Consider the following 22,368-nt stretch of genomic DNA (forward strand, 5'->3'; position numbering starts at 1 on the left):
CAGGGCCAGGCCAGCAGGGGGTGTTGTGGTGGGTTCACTCACAAGACCACACACACAGGGCCAGGCCAGCAGGGGTGTTGTAGTGGGTTCACTCACAAGACCACACACACAGGGCCAGGCCAGCAGGGGGTGTTGTGGTGGGTTCACTCACAAGACCACACACACAGGGCCAGGCCAGCAGGGGTGTTGTGGTGGGTTCACTCACAAGACCACACACACAGGGCCAGGCCAGCAGGGGGTGTTGTGGTGGGTTCACTCACAAGACCACACACACAGGGCCAGGCCAGCAGGGGGTGTTGTGGTGGGTTCACTCACAAGACCACACACACAGGGCCAGGCCAGCAGGGGTGTTGTGGTGGGTTCACTCACAAGACCACACACACAGGGCCAGGCCAGCAGGGGGTGTTGTAGTGGGTTCACTCACAAGACCACACACACAGGGCCAGGCCAGCAGGGGGTGTTTTAGTGGGTTCACTCACAAGACCACACACACAGGGCCAGGCCAGCAGGGGGTGTTTTAGTGGGTTCACTCACAAGACCACACACAGGGCCAGGCCAGCAGGCCTCCATGTAAAACCCTGTCTATATCAAATCAAATCAAGAAATAGATTTAAGAAAATACTTACTAAAAAAACTAAAGTAAAAAAAAAAAAGTAACACAATAAAATAACAATAACGAGGCAATACACAGGGGCTACCGAGTCAGTGCGCGGGGGTACAGGTTAGTCGAGTGCTAACATGCGTGCTTTGTCCTGAACTTGTCCACTTTCTTATTATGCCCACATTTTAGACACATTTTTTAGACACGATTGAAAGACCAGGTCAAGATCAGGACAAAGGACGCATGTTAGCGGCAGGTATAAACAGGGCTTATGCGTGATTGATTTTTATGGGCAAGCACAGTGACAACTTACATCACAGATATTTCACACAGAGAACACACAGTGTGTGCATGTGGTGTGTGTGTTGTGCATGTATGTGCATGTGTGTGTAACACATCATGTCTCATTATATCCTCTATCAGATTGGTTCAATTAACCTACTGCAGTGTGCTAAATCAGGGTCACAGTGTTTCTTGATAGTCAAACAAATCTACTTTGAAACTAAAATACACACCTCACACACATGGTTATGGGCATAAAAAAAGAAGACCGTGTACTATGTCAGATATAGAGTTAAAATGTATTCCATTTTGAGTTTGCATCCCAATATTACACTTTATATACATCACAGAAGACTGAAATATAACAAAACTGTTTGACATAGAAACATCAGATATTCAGCTGCATTTTTGAAATAATGTTTATTACTTATAAAAGTCTGAAAAATATGAATAACATTCCCCCCCGTGAAGCCACTAGGTCATTTGACCAAAAGAAACTAGACAGGACACAGCACATTCTAAGAAAGTATCTCCCTCCCTCCCTCACCCTCCCTCTCTTTCCTCCCTCCCTCTCCCCTCCTTCTCTCCCCTCTCTGTCTTTTCCCCTCCCTCTCTCCTCCTTCTCTCCCCTCTCTGTCTTTTCCCCTCCCTCTCTCCTCCTTCTCTCCCCTCTGTCTTTTCCCCTCCCTCTCTCCTCCTTCTCTCCCCTCTCTGTCTTTTCCCCTCCCTCTCTCCTCCTTCTCTCCCCTCTGTCTTTTCCCCTCCCTCTCTCCTCCTTCTCTCCCCTCTCTGTCTTTTCCCCTCCCTCTCTCCTCCTTCTCTCCCCTCTCTCTTTTCCCCTCCCTCTCTCCTCCTTCTCTCCCCTCTCTGTCTTTTCCCCTCCCTTTCTCCTCCTTCTCTCCCCTCTCTGTCTTTTCCCCTCCCTCTCTCCTCCTTCTCTCCCCTCTCTGTCTTTTCCCCTCCCTCTCTCCTCCTTCTCTCCCCTCTGTCTTTTCCCCTCCCTCTCTCCTCCTTCTCTCCCCTCTCTCTTTCCCCCTCCCTCTCTCCTCCTTCTCTCCCCTCTCTCTTTCCCCCTCCCTCTCTCCTCCTTCTCTCCCCTCTCTCTTTCCCCCTCCCTCTCTCCTCCTTCTCTCCCCTCTCTCTTTCCCCCTCCCTCTCTCCCCCTTCCTCTGATTCCCTTCCTTCAATTCTCCCTCTATTCACAAAACCTCTCTTTCTCTCTCTATTCTAAGGAGCTTCTACTAACTTAGTAACAAGGACGTTCCTGAAGGATGTTCCCCAACGTCATCATCAGCTCACCACCAGCCAGCCTGCACATCCCGTCTCTTCTCTCCCTCTGTCTTTCCTCTCAGGGTACATCCCATTAGCTTCCCCTTCTCAGCCTCTCCTTCACTGGTCTGAAAGACTTGATAAACTGTGGAAACCTCGTCAAATCTCTTCAGTGGTTATGAGGGAAAGGAAAGGACTCAAGGAGATGAGGCTATAGAGGTCAAATGAAGACACAGCCTTTATTCATTGATATGGATGGAATGGAGTAGCCTACATGAGATTTGATAGGGGTGACATGCTCTCCCTCTATGCTGCCCTGTCTTTCACACCTCTTTCTCTCCCCCTCTCTCTTTCCATCCCTCCCTCTTCTCTCTTCCTCTATTAATAGTGTTGTGGTTAGTGATGTGACGTTGCTGTAAGGGTGTTTCACCCACACTCTGTCTGACCTGTTCCCTCCACTGTCTTATATATCCTCAACACATCTCTCTCCCTCTGATCATCCCTTTATCCATCATCCATCCATCCATCCATCCATCCATCCATCCATCCATCCCCTCTATTCTCCATCTCCTGATCACTCCTCTCTTTTCTTCTTATCTCTTCCTTCCCTCTCTTTCTTACCTGAAGGAGGATGGACATATTCTCCCTCTGGGTCATGGCCCCACTGTGTCTTTCACCTCGTCTCTCTCCCATCCAAAGACACCCAGACTCCTTCTCCCCTCCCTCACTCTGCCTCTCCACCCCACCCTCTCCCTCCCCCCTGGCAAGGCTGTATGGTCTGTATGGACCTGAAGTCGCTGTAGGGGTGTATGGTGCGTACCTGAAGTCGCTGTAGGGGGGTATGGTGCGTACCTGAAGTCGCTGTAGGGGTGTATGGTGCGTACCTGAAGTCGCTGTAGGGGTGTATGGTGCGTACCTGAAGTCGCTGTAGGGGTGTATGGTGCGTACCTGAAGTCGCTGTAGGGGTGTATGGTGCGTACCTGAAGTCGCTGTAGGGGTGTATGGTGCGTACCTGAAGTCGCTGTAGGGGTGTATGGTGCGTACCTGAAGTCGCTGTAGGGGTGTATGGTGCGTACCTGAAGTCGCTGTAGGGGTGTATGGTGCGTACCTGAAGTCGCTGTAGGGGGTGCGTACCTGGTGCTGTAGGGGGTATGGTGCGTACCTGAAGTCGCTGTAGGGGTGTATGGTGCGTACCTTAAGTCGCTGTAGGGGTGTATGGTGCGTACCTTAAGTCGCTGTAGGGGTGTATGGTGCGTACCTGAAGTCGCTGTAGGGGTGTATGGTGCGTACCTTAAGTCGCTGTAGGGGGGTATGGTGCGTACCTGAAGTCGCTGTAGGGGTGTATGGTGCGTACCTGAAGTCGCTGTAGGGGGTATGGTGCGTACCTGAAGTCGCTGTAGGGGTGTATGGTGCGTACCTGAAGTCGCTGTAGGGGTGTATGGTGCGTACCTTAAGTCGCTGTAGGGGTGTATGGTGCGTACCTGAAGTCGCTGTAGGGGTGTATGATCCACTCCCCTGCTGATTTGAGTCTCTCCTGCTCCATGGCCACGGCCTTGTGGGACCCAAACATGCGCAGGCTGAACTTGTTGACCCCCGGCTGCAGCATGGCTCCAAACTGTCTCTGGATGAAGGTGGACTGGTTGGAGTAGCTGTAGTCCTCCCCGTCTAGACCCATCCCAAACCCCCCCATGCCCCCCGTCCCAGACAGACTCCCCATCTCCGGCGTGCCCGCCACGGTGTTACAAGCCGTGTTTGTCGTGGTTTCCGGGCCCAACGCTACAACGACCACTCCGGTGCCGGTGGAGGAGGAAGTGGAGGCAAGGGCGGCGCGTGACGAGGAAAAGCCAACAGAACGCTGCTGGGTGGAGGAGAAGGGGGCTGGAGGAGGGGGCAGGGGGACAGGGGTGGTCGGAGTGCCAGCTGAATGGAAGGGGAGGCCGTCTCTGGTGGCACTCAAGATGGAGAGGCGCCGTCGCCCCCCTCCGGAAACGGACCCCTCGACCCCTGACCTGTCACCCTCCAGCGATGCCTGGGAGAGGCGGTACCCTGGGGAGGGCAGGCTGCCCTTACTGCGCCTTTTAGAGTCTCCTCCACTACGACCCGGCCGACCCTCACCCCCGCCAGGGGGCCCAACACCTCCCGCCACCCCATCCATCCCCTAACCAGGGAGAAGGGGGACAAAGGGAGATCAATATAACCTGTCACTCTCCCTCTGGAAACAGATTGTCAAAACGGGACAATATGTCCTGTCAATGTTCAACTAGGAGCCTAATAACAGGCTACTAGCTAAGACTGTCTGGGGAAAGAGAAAGGTGGTGATTAAATAGTTGACCTCAAGTTTTTATAATCTCCAATGGCTTGCAGTGATCTGTCTCCTCTCCACTGATCTGTGCATCCTAACCCCACCTCTGGGTGTTTGCCACGTAAAAACAATACATTTGTCACTCCAAAAATATGCTGTCAGTGCTTTCTCTTATCTCCTCCTTTCCCCAGCTCGCCTTTCTTCATCGAGATCTCTCCATCCTCCCTTGTTCTCCTGGCCTGAGGCCCACCTTCTCCTTTCTACTGCCGCCCTCAGCGTTTCCACACCAGGCATATTGGCACCTAATTCCTGGTCTCTCTCTCAGGGATAATGACGCAGGTCGCTCTTTGACCCTCCCTCTCTGGTTGTCAAGGATATGTCTCCCTCTTGCTCTCATCAACACATGGTAGTATTCTGTAAGAGTTCATCTTGACAGTGGATGAGGTGGTAGTTTTGGGTGGTTGGCTACCTATGAATGACAAGTACACGTGAGCCTCATCAGCACGGATTGGTTTGTTTTAACGGACACAAACGGGCACGAGACACACACAGACGGACACTTGCACACAGTCTGACTCACCAACGCACCGATTTATACTGAAACACGCTTTCAAACACAGACAGAGATACACACACAAAGACACGAAAATAAGCAAGAGTACATATGCAAGTGGTGGTACCCCCAATTTAGTCGACACTCGCCTAACACCCAATAATATCCCCTTTGTCTGGGCACGTAAAACAAGACAAGCTGTTAACGTCAGCATTAGGGTTATTTTCGGAATCCAGTTCGGAAACACACAAACAGAACAGACAACCTGGGCAAGTGCAGAATATGTGACGTCTCCAAACCCGCCCGGATAAATGTTCTGCTATTTCAGACTCGTTTCCCCTCCTCTTCCACTTCTCCAGTCACTCCCAATGACATCCTTGGACCGTTACAGCGACATCTTTGGAGCCCATCCTATTCGTTTACGATTAACAAAACCTTCGTTTCATTTACATGTTTTTAAAACGAATCTTGATGAATCAAACCATGCAAGGAAATGAAGTGCACTTGAATGAATTATATCCATGAAGAACTGTTCCAACCGGAATAACTTGTTGAGCTTGAGAAGGAATAGCCAAATATTTAAATAGGCAATTCTATGGCCAATCATAACTCAAAAGGAACGCGACACCAGTCTTACTATTCTGATTCCGATTGCAGGCTGACTTCCAAAACACCCGTCACCTCTCAGGCAGGCACGCACGCACGCAACTGAAATATTAAATAAATAAATACACACAAAGGTCTGAATCTAATCGACGTGTTACCATGGCAGCCGCATCCCCATCACCCTTCCTTCCCCAGGCTGCACGCCCAGCCGGCGCAAGAAGCACACAGCACAGGTATGGGTGCCGCGTCATCCACCCCAATACAAGGAGCGAATTGCGCGAGGGAGGGAAATAAAGAGAAAGAGAGAGAGAGAGGTGCGTTGAAGGACAAATCCAACCAAATATATATATATATATATATTCATTAGTCCACTGTTGATAAATTCCTGAAGTGTTTTCCCTGTCAGAATTTTCAAGATATAGGACTTTCAAAAATCAAATTGTCACTTGCCACATCCTAATGATGATGCAAAATGCGCCGTATGATGCTTAACGACCATTTCTGAGTGGATTTTCCCGTAAGGAGCAACAGAGCAAGCGGAAGAAAAGGGACATGGGAGAGAAGATAAGAAACAGGAGAGAGACAGTTAATTCGTTTATGGGCAGTCGCCGTGCGCACGGATGTGGGTCATCTCAGTCAGTACAATATAGGACACAGCTGAAGCACCTCAGAAAACTCCGCATCTAATGGCATCGGTCAAACCGAATATCTCCACCAGCCACAGTGACAGGGATAAGCCTTATCTATTTCCACACCGCATATGACTGACAACGGTCGCAATAACTGGCAACTGAAATGGCTTAACTGCAGTTCATTATTTGTTTCTCAAACAGTATAAAAACATGATTTGATGGATGGGGACCATGCACACCGAACATAAATGCGTCACAGAGAGAGAGAGAGAGAGAGAGAGAGAGAGACAGAGAGAGGGGGGGGGTGAAGAGAGAGAGTGTAGTGGTGTCTGATAGTTATCTCCATAATTGATTGGTTATGTGTGTAATCTTCATAACCAGATATTACTAACCTAGCAATGAGGACTAGAAGATAGTAGCTGTGTGGACTGCAAGGTAATTGTCTGATTTAAGAGTTAGTAAACATGGGGCGGCAGGGTAGCCTAGTGGTTAGAGTTTTGGACTAGTAACCGAAAGGTTGCAAGTTCAAATCCCCAAGGTACAAATCTGTCATTCTGCCCCTGAACAGGCATTTAACCCACTGTTCCTAGGACGTCATTGAAAATAAGAATTTGTTCTTAACTGATATTGTCTACAATGCATTATCCTTTGATTGAAAAACGGAATGAACATTTTGTGCCACAGCGCATTCAGACAGTGGAATCTTTTGTGAGGAATCTGTATGAGCTATCTGAATACTGTGAGTTTGGAACTACAAAGGACGAACAAATATTGTGATTGGCATGATGGACAGTGATGTTTCACAAAAGCTACAGCTGGAGCCAGACTTGACACTGGAGAGGGCAACACAAATCCTGCGCCAGTCAGAGCAGATCAGCGTCCACTTTGCCAGAAAGGTGAAGTCATGCAGGTTCTGTCATGCAGGTTCTGTACAGAGAACAAAACAACTCAAAAGAGAGAACCACTTGTCATGACACCTTTACCTAAGGGTCCGTGGCTGAAGATCGCAGCTAGAGGGCAAGAAATACCACATAGTGGTGGACGACTATTCTAGGGACATTAGAAATACCACATAGTGGTGACTACTATTCTAGGGACATATAAATACCGCATAGTGGTGGACGACTATTCTAGGGACATTAGAAATACCACATAGTGGTGACTACTATTCTAGGGACATTAGAAATACCACATAGTGGTGACTACTATTCTAGGGACATATAAATACCGCATAGTGGTGGACGACTATTCTAGGGACATTAGAAATACCACATAGTGGTGACTACTATTCTAGGGACATAGAAATACCACATAGTGGTGGACGACTATTCTAGGGACATTAGAAATACCTCATAGTGGTGTTCTACTATTCTAGGGACATTAGAAATACCACATAGTGGTGACTACTATTCTAGGGACATATAAATACCACATAGTGGTGGACGACTATTCTAGGGACATTAGAAATACCACATAGTGGTGACTACTATTCTAGGGACATAGAAATACCACATAGTGGTGGACGACTATTCTAGGGACATTAGAAATACCTCATAGTGGTGTTCTACTATTCTAGGGACATTAGAAATACCACATAGTGGTGGACGACTATTCTAGGGACATTAGAAATACCACATAGTGGTGTTCTACTATTCCAGGGACATTAGAAATACCACATTGTGGTGACTACTATTCTAGAGACATTAGAAATACCACATAGTGGTGACTACTATTCTAGGGACATTAGAAATACCACATAGTGGTGGACTACTATTCTAGGGACATTAGAAATACCACATAGTGGTGACTACTATTCTAGGGACATAGAAATGCCACACAGTGGTGGACGACTATTCTAGGGACATTAGAAATACCACATAGTGGTGACTACTATTATAGGGACATAGAAATACCACATAGTGGTGACTACTATTATAGGGACATAGAAATACCACATAGTGGTGACTACTATTATAGGGACATTAGAAATACCACATAGTGGTGACTACTATTCTAGGGACATTAGAAATACCATGTAGTGGTGACTACTATTCTAGGGACATATAAATACCACATAGTGGTGACTACTATTCTAGGGACATATAAATACCACATAGTGGTGGACGACTATTCTAGGGACATTAGAAATACCACATAGTGGTGACTACTATTCTAGGGACATAGAAATACCACATAGTGGTGGACTACTATTCTAGGGACATAGAAATACCACATAGTGGTGACTACTATTCTAGGGACATAGAAATACCACACAGTGGTGACTACTATTCTAGGGACATTAGAAATACCACATAGTGGGGACTACTATTCTAGGGACATTAGAAATACCACATAGTGGTGACTACTATTCTAGGGACATAGAAATAGCTCACCTGCCCACTACCACTAGCCAGCAGGTCATCACCTGCCTCAAAGGTATGTTTGTAAGATGGGGGATACCTACCGAGCTCGTTAGCGACAACGCTACTCAGTTTGTCTGCACTGAGTTCAAGGAGTTCATAAAGAAGTATGTTTCGCAGACAAATGGAGCTGCGGAGAGAGTACAGACAGCTAATCAAATTCTTAAACAACCAGACCCACACATGGCTGTGATGTGCTACCGAGCCACAGCCATCAGCGCCACAGGAGCAAGCCCAGCACAACTCATGACAGAACGTCAGATATGGACGACGGTCCCCGTGCTGGATGGGAAACTCCAACCAAAACGCTTCAGCCATAACACTGTTAAACAGAAGGACCAGAAAGCCAAACAAGCTTACCAGTTCTTCTATAACAGGAGGCATACAGTACGCCCCCTACTGGAATTACACCCAGGACAGGGTGTCAGAGTCAATCTGGACAGAGAGAAAGGATGGAAAAAACACCAGCAGTTGTCATCAGCAAATCTCCAGAGCCGAGATCCTACGTTGTGGAAACTGAACACGGCACCATCGCTCAGAGAAACAGGCGACACCTTCAGAGTCACCAACTCCAGAGAGAACAACAAAAGAGTCACCCAGTCTACCAGTGAGCCATCCAACTCCCATCCTCTCACTCAGTCCACCACCTCAGCCAGCCTCACCACAACTGGTGAGAATGACCTCCAGAGGTGGAGAGGTAAAACTACCACTGAGGTTCAGAGACACTTGAGAAAAAAGAACAAAAGAGGTATAGGAACAGCAACTGTTTCAGGGCAGAATGATCCTTATGTTGCTGTGGACTGTTAACCCCCATGTCCTAGTTGACACAGTTATGTTGCTGTGGACTGTTAACCCCCATGTCCTAGTTGACACAGTTATGTTGCTGTGGACTGTTAACCCCCATGTCCTAGTTGACACAGTTATGTTGCTGTGGACTGTTAACCCCATGTCCTAGTTGACACAGTTATGTTGCTGTGGACTGTTAACCCCATGTCCTAGTTGACACAGTTATGTTGCTGTGGACTGTCAACCCCCATATCCTAGTTGACACAGTTATGTTGCTGTGGACTGTTAACCCCCATGTCCTAGTTGACACAGTTATGTTGCTGTGGACTGTTAACCCCCATGTCCTAGTTGACACAGTTATGTTGCTGTGGACTGTTAACCCCATGTCCTAGTTGACACAGTTATGTTGCTGTGGACTGTCAACCCCCATATCCTAGTTGACACAGTTATGTTGCTGTGGACTGTTAACCCCATGTCCTAGTTGACACAGTTATGTTGCTGTGGACTGTTAACCCCATGTCCTAGTTGACACAGTTATGTTGCTGTGGACTGTTAACCCCCATGTCCTAGTTGACACAGTTATGTTGCTGTGGACTCTTAACCCCATGTCCTAGTTGACACAGTTATGTTGCTGTGGACTGTTAACCCCCTTGTCCTATTTGACACAGTTATGTTGCTGTGGACTGTTAACCCCATGTCCTAGTTGACACAGTTATGTTGTTGTGGACTGTTAACCCCCATGTCCTAGTTGACACAGTTATGTTGCTGTGGACTGTTAACCCCATGTCCTAGTTGACACAGTTATGTTGCTGTGGACTGTTAACCCCATGTCCTAGATGACACAGTTATGTTGCTGTGGACTGTTAACCCCCATGTCCTAGTTGACACAGTTATGTTGCTGTGGACTGTTAACCCCATGTCCTAGTTGACACAGTTATGTTGCTGTGGACTGTTAACCCCCATGTCCTAGTTGACACAGTTATGTTGCTGTGGACTGTTAACCCCCATGTCCTAGTTGACAAAGTTATGTTGCTGTGGACTGTTAACCCCCATGTCCTAGTTGACACAGTTATGTTGCTGTGGACTGTTAACCCCCATGTCCTAGTTGACACAGTTATGTTGCTGTGGACTGTCCTAGTTGACTGTTATGTTGCTGTGGACTGTACCCCCATGTCCTAGTTGACACAGTTATGTTGCTGTGGACTGTTAACCCCCATGTCCTAGTTGACACAGTTATGTTGCTGTGGACTGTTAACCCCATGTCCTAGTTGACACAGTTATGTTGCTGTGGACTGTTAACCCCCATGTCCTAGTTGACACAGTTATGTTGCTGTGGACTGTTAACCCCCATGTCCTAGTTGACACAGTTATGTTGCTGTGGACTGTTAACCCCCATGTCCTAGTTGACACAGTTATGTGTATTGTCGATGTTAAAGAAAAATAAAACGTGTGTTTCTATGTTACTAAAAATATATGTTATTGAAATACAAATAGTTTGTATTGAAAAGGTCCACAGGGTGAATATTTGTATTAGGTAGAGAGGATGTATAGTTTGGATTTCTCTCAGAAAAGGGGAGATATGGAGATATCTATGAGACATCACTATAATTGATTGGTTATGCGTGTCATCGTCATAACCGGATATAACTAACCTAGCAATGAGGACTAGCAGTTAATAGTAGCTCGTTGGACTACATGTTAATTGGCAGATAATTCACTGCCTGACCTCCATAATGACAGAGAGAGAGAAAGGCAGATGTCACACCATGTTATGATAAGGTTATGCTCCAAGCTTTATTTGGAGAGAGGCAGTGCTTCCAAGACAGAAATGAATAAACACACAAAAACATTGACTACATTAAAATCACTTTCAATGAACATGGAAAAAATATTGACTGTTGTTTTGTTAATGTACTTCATCGCCACATAAGGGAAATGTATTAATTCTAGTTCTATGCTATCTATGTAGTTAGTGTTCCAGTTAGTGTGTCTGTTAGGCTATGTGCCACTTAGGATTGGTGGGCCTGTCAGCCAGTCAGTGGTAGTGTCCAATAAGAATAGAGTGTTTAGGGCACGTGGACTGCCCTCATGATGTTAGTGTGACCAGAACCAGGGATCCAGCCGGTCACCACGATCACCATGTCACCTGTCTTGAAGAAGCCTCTGGCCTTTCCTACACACAGTGAGGGAGGTTGGAAGAGGGAGGCAGACACAGTGAGGGAGGGTGGAAGAGGGAGGCAGACACAGTGAGGGAGGGTGGAAGAGGGAGGCAGACACAGTGAGGGAGGGTGGAAGGGGAGGAAGTCACAATGAGGGAGGGTGGAAGTGGGAGGCAGACACAGTGAGGGAGGGTGGAAGGGGAGGCAGACACAGTGAGGGAGGGTGGAAGAGGGAGGCAGACACAGTGAGGGAGTTTGGAAGAGGGAGGCAGACACAGTGAGGGAGGGTGGAAGAGGGAGGCAGACACAGTGAGGGAGGGTGGAAGAGGGAGGCAGACACAGTGAGGGAGGGTGGAAGGGGAGGAAGTCACAATGAGGGAGGGTGGAAGTGGGAGGCAGACACAGTGAGGGAGGGTGGAAGGGGAGGAAGTCACAGTGAGGGAGGGTGGAAGGGGGAGGCAGACACAGTGAGGGAGGGTGGAAGGGGGAGGAAGTCACAGTGAGGGAGGGTGGAAGGGGGAGGCAGACACAGTGAGGGAGGGTGGAAGGGGAGGAAGTCACAGTGAGGGAGGGTGGAAGGGGGGCAGACACAGTGAAGGAGGGTGGAAGGGGGAGGCAGACACAGTGAGGGAGGGTGAGATAGTGAAAAGAGACGTGAATAACATCCATATGACACTAAACCTAAGTTCTCTCTTTCCCACTTTCTACCCATCTTTCCTACTCCTTTTCTCTCTCTCTCACACACCCACCCCTTCAACACACACAGACCTATGTTCATGCCGAAGTTGACTCTGTTGTCTACATCGTCGGCCCAGACGGGGGCAGGGAGGGGGTGGAACAGCACTGGGAACACACCCCTCAGCAGCTGGGCCTGACGTGCCACCTGGAGACAGAACCCACACACTGCATCAGTCCACCCAAACTAACAGCCTTTACATTTACCCTGAGGGAGGCAGGTATAACAGCCCCATTCTACAGGCTACAACCACATATCAAACAACAATCCTAAATCTAACCTTAGGGGTTGTGTCTCGTAGAGTGGGCCAGTATTCTATCTCACCTGAGGACTTCTTGTTACCGCGATGATGGGACAGCGTGGGCGATACCGGGACAGGAGCTGGGCTGACCTGGGAGAGAGAGAGGGATAGAACGAGCAGAAAGGGAGAGGGTTGGAGTCAGTGAGCATGTGTGTGTTTGCATGTACAGTACGTGTGGAGTCAGTGAGCATGTGTGTGTGGATAACAGCATACCTGCCAGTAGTAGTGAGTACTATGACAGCTCCAGCACAGCATTTGAAGGAGGATTCTACAGCTCCTATAGCAGTGACCTCAGTAGGGTCATTGGACAGAGGGGTCAGACGACGAAGCTCCTCAAACAACTGCTGTTGGAAGATGGCTGCCTCTGCCTCCCTGCAGATCTGTAGGTGTGTGTGGTGTGACAGAGATGGAGGGGGAATTGTTATAGGGATAGGTTACCGCAAAATCTAAGTTTGTCAGACATTTTGATTCCTTGGAAGTGTCCTACAGCCCAACTCTCCATATTTGACAGACAGCAGGTAGCCTAGCGGTTAGAGCGTTGGGCCAGTAACCAAAAGGTCGCTAGTTTGAATACCCAAGCCGACAAAGTGAAAAATATGTCGATGTGCCCTTGAGCCAGGCACTTAACCACCCTAATTGCTCCAGGGTCGCCGTTGACAATGGCTGGCCGTGACCCCACTCTCTGAGGGTGTCTCAGTGGGAGTTGAGATATATTGAAAAACACATTTCCAATTTACACATCTATAATACACACTTGTACACGTGTGAAATAGGACAAATATAAGCACCCACCAAATGATTATTTAATAGAATGGACTTTCTACTCTCCACACACTGACCGAGTGCATCATGGCCACAGACTCGACAGGGAACAGTCCTTTAGCCGTCTCCCCAGACAGCATCACACAGTCGGCTCCATCCAACACTGCGTTAGCTACGTCACTGCCCTCCGCACGCGTAGGCCTGGGGTGGGCTACCATGCTCTCCAACATCTACCACACACACACACACACACATCAGCACACAAGGGATGTGGTTGGGCAACATGAGAGAAGACACTGACAATAGAATGGGTAGAGTGATGGGGAGGGATGGTTATTGATATTCGTGAGACTCCACACAGAGTCTAGCCATATGAGTCAATATGAAGGAGACAGAGAGAACATGAGACCGAGGAGTGTTTGTGTCCGTGTCTATGTGTGTGTGTCTGTGAGAGACAGTATCTATGTTATCATCATTATATTTAATCCCAACTGCGTGTGTATGTTGTTTGGCCCTTCTCCGCTCTTCATGCCCTGAAGTATTTATGTGTGTGTGTGTGTGTGTGTGTGTGTGTGTGTGTGTGTGTGTGTGTGTGTGTGTGTGTGTGTGTGTGTGTGTGTGTGTGTGTGTGTGTGTGTGTGTGTGTGTGTGTGTGTGTGTCTGCATGTGTATGTCTGCATGTGTATGTGTGCATTTTGGCCTTTTATAGAAATACCTGCTATTAAGCTGTCACTCTGAGTCAAGAGCTGTGCCATACAACACACTCTACATGGCTCCAGGAGTGTGTGAGTATGTGTGTGTGTGTGTGTGTGTGTGTGTGTGTGTCCTCTGACCTGTGTGGCACAGATAACAGGCTTGCCAGCGGAGTTGCAACGTCCGATCATCATCTTCTGAGCGATGAAGACTTTCTCTGCAGGGATCTCTATGCCCAGGTCGCCCCTGGCAACCATCACCCCATCACTCTCCGCCAGGATCTCCAAGAAACTAAGAGAGAGAGCGAGAGAGAGAGGGAGAGAGAGAGAGGGTAGAGAGAGAGGGAGGGAGAGAGGTAGAGAGAGAGGTAGAGAGAGAGAGAGGGAGGGAGAGAAATGGAGAGCGGGAGGGAGGGAGGGAGGGAGGGAGGGAGGGAGGGAGGGAGGGAGGGAGGGAGGGAGGGAGGGAGAAGAGAAGTAGACATGACTTATGATGTCATATTCATATACAGACAGCCGTATGGGTGGTGTATCATATACAGTATATATAATATCCAGATCCTATATAGTTCTGACACATCCTCATCCATCACTCTGCTGTCAGCTGTCAGTGTGATTATAGATCTCTAACATCCAGACGTGGTTATCAGTGACGTGGTTATCCATCACTTCGCTGTCAGTGGGAATGTGTCTGTTAGGATAGCAGATAATGTTCTATTTAATTCTGTGGTTACGATACTGCAGAGTGGTTTTATATGTATTTATTAAGGATCCCCAGTAGTTCCTGCCAAGGCAGCAGCTACTCTTCCTGGGGTCCAAACAAGATGAAGGCAATTACTTCACCATTTAAAATAAAACAGTACACCATACAACACATTATTACACCACTACTCTACCACTACATACACTACCTCACCAAAAGTATGTGGACACCTGCTGGACAAACATCTCATTCCAAAATCATGGCCATTAATATGGAGTTGGTCCAGCCTTTTATGCTATAACTGTCTCCACTCTTCTGGGAAGGCTTTCCAGTAGATGTTGGAACATTGCTGTGGGGACTTGTTTCCATTCAGCCACAAGAGCATTAATGAGGTCGGGCACTGATGTTGAGCGATTAGGTCTGGCTCGCAATTGGCATTCCAAATCATCCCAAAGGTGTTCAACGGGGTTGAGGTCAGGGCTCTGTGCAGGCCAGTCAAGTTCTTCCACACCGATCTTGACAAACCATTTCTGTATGGACCTCGCTTTATGCACGGGGGCATTGTCATGCTGAAACAGGGAAGGGCCTTCCCCAAACTGTTGCACAAAGTTGGAAGCACAGAATCATCTAGAATGCTTTAGCGTTACGATTTCCCTTCACTGGAACTAAGGGGCCTAGTCCGAACCATGAAAAACAGCAACAGACCATTATTTCTTCTCCACCAAACTTTACAGTTGGCACTATGCATTCTGGCAGGTAGCATTCTCATGGCAGCCGCCAAACCCAGATTCAGACTGCCAGATGGTGAAGTGTGATTCATCACTCCAGAGAACGCGTTTCCACTTCTCCAGAGTCCAATGGCGATGAGCTTTACACCACTCCAGCTGATGCTTGGCATGGCGCATGGTGATCTTAGGCTTGTGTGTTGCTGCTTGGCCATAGAAACCCATTTCATCATGCTCCCGACGAACAGTTCTTGTGCTGATGTTGAATCCAGAGGCAGTTTGGAACTTGGTAGTGAGTGTTGCAACTGAGTACAGACGATGTTTACGCGCTACGCACGGTCCCATTCTGTGAGCTTGTGTGGCCTACCACTTCGCAGTTAAGCTGTTGTTGCTCCTAGACGCTTCCATTTCACAAAAACAGCACTTACAGTTGACCGGGATAGAAATTTTACAAACTGCCTTATTGAAATGTGGCATCCTATGACGGTGCCACGTTGAAATTCACTGAGCTCTTCAGTAAGGCAATCTTACTGCCAATGTTTGTCTATGGAGATTGCATGGCGGTGTGCACTATTTTATACATCAGTCAGCAACGGGTGTGACTGAAATAGCCGAAACCACTCATTTGAAGGGGAGTCCACATACTTTGTATATACACTACCAGTCAAAAGTTTGGACACACGTACTCATTCAAGGGTTTTTCTTTATTTTTACTATTTTCTACATTGTAGAATAATAGTGAAGACATCAAAACTATGAGATAACACATATGGAATCATGTAGTAACCAAAAAGTGTAAAACAAATCAAAATATATTTTAGATTTTAGATTCTACAATGTAGCCACCCTTTGCCTTGATGACAGCTTTGCACACGCTTGGCATTCTCTCAACCAGATTCACCTGGAATGCTTTTCCAACGGTCTTGAAGGAGTTCCCACATATGCTGAGTACTTGTTGGCTGCTTTTCCTTGACACTGCAGTCCAACTCATCCCAAACCATCTCAATTGGGTTGAGGTTGGGTGATTGTGGAGGCCAGGTCATCTGATGCAGCACTCCATCAATCTCCTTTGTTGTCAAATAACCCTTACACAGCCTGGAGGTGAGTTGGGTCATTGTCCTGTTGAAAAACAAATGATAGTCCCACTAAGCGCAAATCAGATGGGATGGCATATTGCTGCAGAATTCTGTGGTAGCCATGCTGGTTAAGTGTGCCTCGAATTCTAAATAAATTACTGACAGTGTCACTAGCAAAGCACCCCCACATCATCACACTTCCTCCTCCATGCTTCACGGTGGAAACCACACATGTGGAGATAATATGTTCTCTGTGTCTCACAAAGACATGGCGGTTGGAAACAAACATTTCCACCGGTCTAATGTCCATTGCTTGTGTCTCTTGGTCCAAGCAAGTCTCTTCTTCTTATTGGTCCTTAAGTAGTGTCCTTTAGTCCTTTTCTTTGCAGCAATTTGACCATGAAGGCCTGATTCATTCAGTCTCCTCTGAAGAGTTGATGTTGAGATGTGTCTGTTACTTGAACTCTGTGAAGCATTTATTTGGGCTGCAATTTCTGAGGCTGGTAACTCTGATTAACTTATCCTCTGCAGCAGAGGTAACTCTGGGTCTTCCTTTCCTGTCGCGGTCCTCATGAGAACCAGTTTCATCATAGCGCTTGATGGTTTTTACGACTGCACTTGAAGAAACTTTCAAAGTTCTTGACATTTTCTGGATTGACTGACCTCCATGTCTTAAAGTAATGATGGACTGTCATTTCTCTTTGCTTATTTAAGCTGTTCTTTCCATAATATGGACTTGGTATTTTACTAAATAGGCCTATCTTCTGTATACCACCCCTACCGTGTCACAACACAACTGATTGGCTCAAGCGCATAAAGAAGGAAAGAAATTCCACAAATGTACTTTTAACAAGGCACACCTATTAATTGAAATGCATTCCAGGTCACTACCTCCTGAAGCTGGTTGAGAGAATGCCAAGAGTGTGCAAAGCTGTCATCAAGGCAAAAAATGGCTACTTTGAAGAATCTAAAATCTAAAATATATTTAGATATTTAGATTTGTTTAACACTTTTTTGGTTACTACATGTTTCCATATATGTTTTTTCATAGTTGTCACACCCTGGTGTGTTTCACCTGTCTTTGTGCTTGTCTCCACCCCCCTCCAGGTGTCGCCCATCTTCTCCCTTATCCCCAGTGTACTTATACCTGTGTTCTCTGTTTGTCTGTTGCCAGTTCACCTTGATCATAGAAAAACCCTGGAATGAGTAGGTGTGTCCAAACGTTTGACTGGTACTGTATACTGTAGTGTATCTATAATACAAAATGTATAATACCACAATAAAACAATATTACAACATTACAATGTACGTGTGTGTGTTAGCGTGTCTGTGCGTATGTGTTTGTGAGTGCCTGTGTGTGTGTCTCTTCACAGTCCGCGTTGTTCAATAAGGTATCTGATTCTACTGCTTGCTTGAGTTATTTGATGTGGAATAGTTCCATGTAGCCATGTCTCTATGTAGTACTATGCATTTTCCAGAGTCTTTTCTGAACTTGAGGACTGTGAAGAGACCCCTGGTGGCAATGGCATGCCTTGTGGGGTATGCATGGGTGTTTGAGCGGTGTGCATGTCAATTGAACAGACAGCTCCGTGCCTTAAACACGTCCATACCTCTCATAAAGACAAGCAGTGATGTAGTCAATCGCGCCTCTAATTTGAGCCAGGAGAGATTGACATGCATGTTATTGAAGTTAGCTCTCTGTGTACATTTAAGGGCCAGCCGTGCTGCTCTGTTCTGGGCCAACTGTAATTTGCCTATGTCCCTCTTTGTGGCACTTGGCCATACAGTATGACTGATCAGTAGTCCTGGTGCTATAAAACCAGAGCCTGTAGGACTTGTTTTGTTGATAGCAATGTCCTATCATGCAGCCTCAGAATGTATTTCAAATCTAAACATATAGCCCAACAGTTGTATTACAGTTGTATTTAGGTACAAATCTGTCGCTCTGCCCCTGAACAAGGCAGTTAACCCACTGTTCCTAGGCCGTCATTGAAAATAAGAATTTGTTCTTAACTGACTTGCCCAGTTAAATAAAGGGGGGGTAAATTCAGGAGTATGGTTGTCTTACTGTATGTACTGTAGATTATAGAATCTTATTGTTAGAGATACAGAATGAGTCATGTGATTCCAAGGCCAACAGCAGGTATTGACAGCAGGGTATCCATCTACTGAGGCTGAAGATATGCGCTGTTCATGTTTAAATCTGAGACTGTAAAGCTACTCATTCAGTGAAAGTTATTCTATTCATGTTGACTCTTCATGTTGTGTCTCTTCCTCTCTCTCTTCTCCTCCACACACATACTCACTTATGTACTCCCTGGCGACTCTCCACCTTGCTGACCACCTTGATGTCCTTTCCGAAGGGCCCCAGGGCCCGTCGGACCTCCCTGACATCCTGGCCACAGCGGATGAAGCTGGCGAACACCATGTCCACCCCCTGGGCCACGCCGAACCTCAGGTCCCCCTCATCACGCTCACTCACAGCGGGCATGTCCACCAGGTCACACCCCGGCAGGTTGACCCCCTTACGGCTGCCCAGAACACCTCCACTCTCTACCAGTGCCTCCACCCAGTCTGGACCTGGAGAAAGGGGAGAGGAAGAGAAGGGAGGGAGGTCATAAGAACAGATCATGAGATAGAAGTAGAGAATGTTTATTTGTTTATGGCTTGTCTATCTCCGGGACTGTGCAGTATGATCATGTACAGTGGTTATTCCGTTATAAGTTGCGGCATACTGCAGCACAGTTTGCGGGATGCCACAGAATTCTATGGCACATTATTTAAGTGTAAGCCATTGTTGCCAGAATGACCCAATTTACCACCATCTACAGTGGGGAGAACAAATATTTGATACACTGCCGATTTTGCAGGTTTTCCTTCTTACAAAGCATGTAGAGGTCTGTAATTTTTAGAATGGGAATCTAAAACACAAATCCAGAAAATCACATTGTATGATTTTTAAGTAATTAATTTGCATTTTATTGCATGACATAAGTATTTGATACATCAGAAAAGCAGAACTTAATATTTGGTACAGAAACCTTTGTTTGCAATTACAGAGATCATATGTTTCCTGTAGTTCTTGACCAGGTTTGCACACACTGCAGCAGGGATTTTGGCCCACTCCTCCATACAGTCCTTCTCCAGATCCTTCAGGTTTTGGGGCTGTCGCTGGGCAATACGGACTTTCAGCTCCCTCCAAAGATTTTCTATTGGGTTCAGGTCTGGAGACTGGCTAGGCCACTCCAGGATCTTGAGATGCTTCTTACGGAGCCACTCCTTAGGTGCCCTGGCTGTGTGTTTCGGGTCGTTGTCATGCTGGAAGACCCAGCCACGACCCATCTTCAATGCTCTTACTGAGGGAATGAGGTTGTTGGCCAAGATCTCGTGATACATGGCCCCATCCATCCTCCCCTCAATATGGTGCAGTCGTCCTGTCCCCTTTGCAAAAAAGCATCCCCAAAGAATGATGTTTCCACCTCCATGCTTCACGGTTGGGATGGTGTTCTTGGGGTTGTACTCATCCTTCTTCTTCCTCCAAACACGGCGAGTGGAGGTTAGACCAAAAAGCTCTATTTTTGTCTCATCAGACCACATGACCTTCTCCCATTCCTCCTCTGGATCATCCAGATGGTCATTGACAAACTTCAGATGGGCCTGGACATGCGCTGGCTTGAGCAGGGGGACCTTGCGTGCGCTGCAGGATTTTAATCCATGACGGCGTAGTGTGTTACTTATGGTTTTCTTTGAGACTGTGGTCCCAGGTCCTGCCGTGACCAGGTCCTGCCATGTAGTTCTGGGCTGATCCCTCACCTTCCTCATGATCATTGATGCCCCACGAGGTGAGATCTTGCATGGAGCCCCAGACTGAGGGTGTTTGACCGTCATCTTGAACTTCTTCCATTTTCTAATAATTGCGCCAACAGTTGTTGCCTTCTCACCAAGCTGCTTGCCTACTGTCCTGTAGCCCATCCCAGCCTTGTGCAGGTCTACAATTTTATCCCTGATGTCCTTACACAGCTCTCTGGTCTTGGCCATTGTGGAGAGGTTGGAGTCTGTTTGATTGAGTATGCGGACAGGTGTCTTTTACATAGGTAACGAGTTCAAACAGGTGCAGTTAATACAGGTAATGAGTGGAGAACAGGAGGGCTTCTTAAAGAAAAACTAACAGGTCTGTGAGAGCCGGAATTCTTACGGGTTGGTAGGTGATCAAATACTTATGTCATGCAATAAAATGCAAATTAATTACTTAAAAAACATGCAATGTGATTTTCTGGATTTTTGTTTTAGATTCTGTCTCTCACAGTTGAAGTGTATCTATGATAACAATTACAGACCTCTACATGCTTTGTAAATAGGAAAACCTGCAAAATTGTCAGTGTATCAAATACTTGTCCTCCCCACTGTACCACAAACGGTTGCGACATAAAGTCAAAACTTTAAAGGGATAACCACTGCACATGTAACCAACACTGTATCTCCAGTAATGTGTTTAGATGCAGTGTGTTTGTGTGCCTGTGTGTGAGTGTGTGTGTGTGAGTGTGTGTGTGTGAGAATGTGTGTGTGTGAGTGTGTGTGTGTGAGAATGTGTGTGTGTGTGAGAATGTGTGTGTGTGTGTGTGTGTGTGTGTGTGTGTGTGTGTGGTGTGTGTGTGTGTGTGTGTGTGTAGGTGTGTGTGTGTGTGTGTGTGTGTGTGTGTGTGTGTGTGTGTGTGTGTGTGTGTGTGTGTGTGTGTGTGTGTGTGTGTGTGTGTGTGTTAAATGATGTGTTACCTGTCTCCAGGACTTTTAGTCCGATGAGTCCGTCGTCGATATAGATCCTTCCTCCTTTCTCCAGGACCTGAGGCAGACTGGGGTAGTCCACCCAGATGACGTTCCCATCCGTACTGTCCCTGTCCCCCTCCCCTGTCACCACACGCACACTGGCCCCGCGCTCCAGCTCCACCTCCTGCTCTGCAGTCTACACACACAGAGAAACACAGAATAACACACACATCTTAACTTCAGTCATTTAGCAGACTCTCTTATCCAGAGCTACTTACAGTTAGTGCAGTCATCTTAAGATAGCTAGGTGAGACAACCACGCATCACAGTCATATAGTAAGTACAAATTTTCCTCAATAAAGTAGCTATCAGGACAGTCAGAGCTAGCAAGAAATGGCATGCACACACACACACACACACACAGGAGGACTGGCTCATTGTAATGGTTGCAATGGAATAAATGGAGCGCAGTCAAAATGTCCATATGCTTGATGTGTTTGATACTGTTCCATTTATTCCATTCCAGCCATTACAATGGGCCCGTCCTCCTATAGCTTCTCCCACCAGCCTCCTCTGGTGCCCAAACACTTGTCCTGTTCTGATGCTGAGAAAGCATCTTTCTCACTGCTGTTGATACTGTTGCACAATCTGTGTCTGTGTCCAGGATAGGACACCCCCCCAAAAACCAGCATGGTCAGTTAACACTGGTCACACTCTCCTGGTCTGTTGACCCTCACCCTAAACTGGACTACTGACCAGTCGGGATGTAGGGAATGTAAGCCCATTGGATAGAATGTTAAGTAGTGATGAAATGCTGGCTTACCCCTCGAACCAGGCCTGTGCGTATTTCAGGGCCTTTAGTATCCAAGGCGATGGCTACCGGCCTGTAATATAAAGGGTCAGTGGTTATGGTCTCGACCGCCTCCCGGATGTTCTTGATGGTCTCACCATGGTACTGAAGGAGGGAGACAGAGAGAGAGAGAGATAGAGAGAATCGCT

General features: G+C 47.2%; 2 protein-coding genes across 4 annotated transcripts in view; both read right to left on the bottom strand.

Annotated features, from left to right (window-relative positions):
- LOC112236084 (potassium/sodium hyperpolarization-activated cyclic nucleotide-gated channel 4-like) overlaps positions 1-5,904 on the bottom strand; it is a 28,313-nt gene extending 22,409 nt beyond the window's left edge. The window contains exons 1-2 of one of the 2 annotated variants that reach the window (XM_042307958.1): positions 5,273-5,904; positions 3,634-4,923 (exon numbers count right to left, since the gene is read on the bottom strand). In XM_042307958.1, coding sequence (XP_042163892.1) covers positions 3,634-4,307 — 674 coding nt within the window. In that variant the 5' untranslated portion in view covers positions 4,308-4,923; positions 5,273-5,904. Of the gene's footprint in view, positions 1-3,633 lie in introns of both variants that reach the window. The other variant, XM_042307964.1, reaches the window with a different exon arrangement.
- A 5,316-nt stretch (positions 5,905-11,220) lies between these two features.
- Positions 11,221-22,368, bottom strand: part of LOC112239737 (pyruvate kinase PKM-like) — a 36,712-nt gene continuing 25,564 nt past the window's right edge. For both annotated transcript variants that reach the window (XM_042307975.1, XM_042307970.1), the window contains exons 4-12: positions 22,193-22,324; positions 21,379-21,565; positions 18,912-19,185; positions 14,243-14,393; positions 13,487-13,639; positions 12,861-13,027; positions 12,671-12,737; positions 12,379-12,493; positions 11,221-11,624 (exon numbers count right to left, since the gene is read on the bottom strand). In XM_042307975.1, the coding sequence (XP_042163909.1) occupies positions 11,518-11,624; positions 12,379-12,493; positions 12,671-12,737; positions 12,861-13,027; positions 13,487-13,639; positions 14,243-14,393; positions 18,912-19,185; positions 21,379-21,565; positions 22,193-22,324 (1,353 nt within the window). In that variant the 3' untranslated portion in view covers positions 11,221-11,517. The remainder of the gene's footprint in view (positions 11,625-12,378; positions 12,494-12,670; positions 12,738-12,860; positions 13,028-13,486; positions 13,640-14,242; positions 14,394-18,911; positions 19,186-21,378; positions 21,566-22,192; positions 22,325-22,368) is intronic.

The sequence above is a fragment of the Oncorhynchus tshawytscha genome, linkage group LG03 (assembly GCF_018296145.1).
Source record: "Oncorhynchus tshawytscha isolate Ot180627B linkage group LG03, Otsh_v2.0, whole genome shotgun sequence".
NCBI classification, from domain to species: Eukaryota; Metazoa; Chordata; class Actinopteri; order Salmoniformes; family Salmonidae; genus Oncorhynchus; species Oncorhynchus tshawytscha.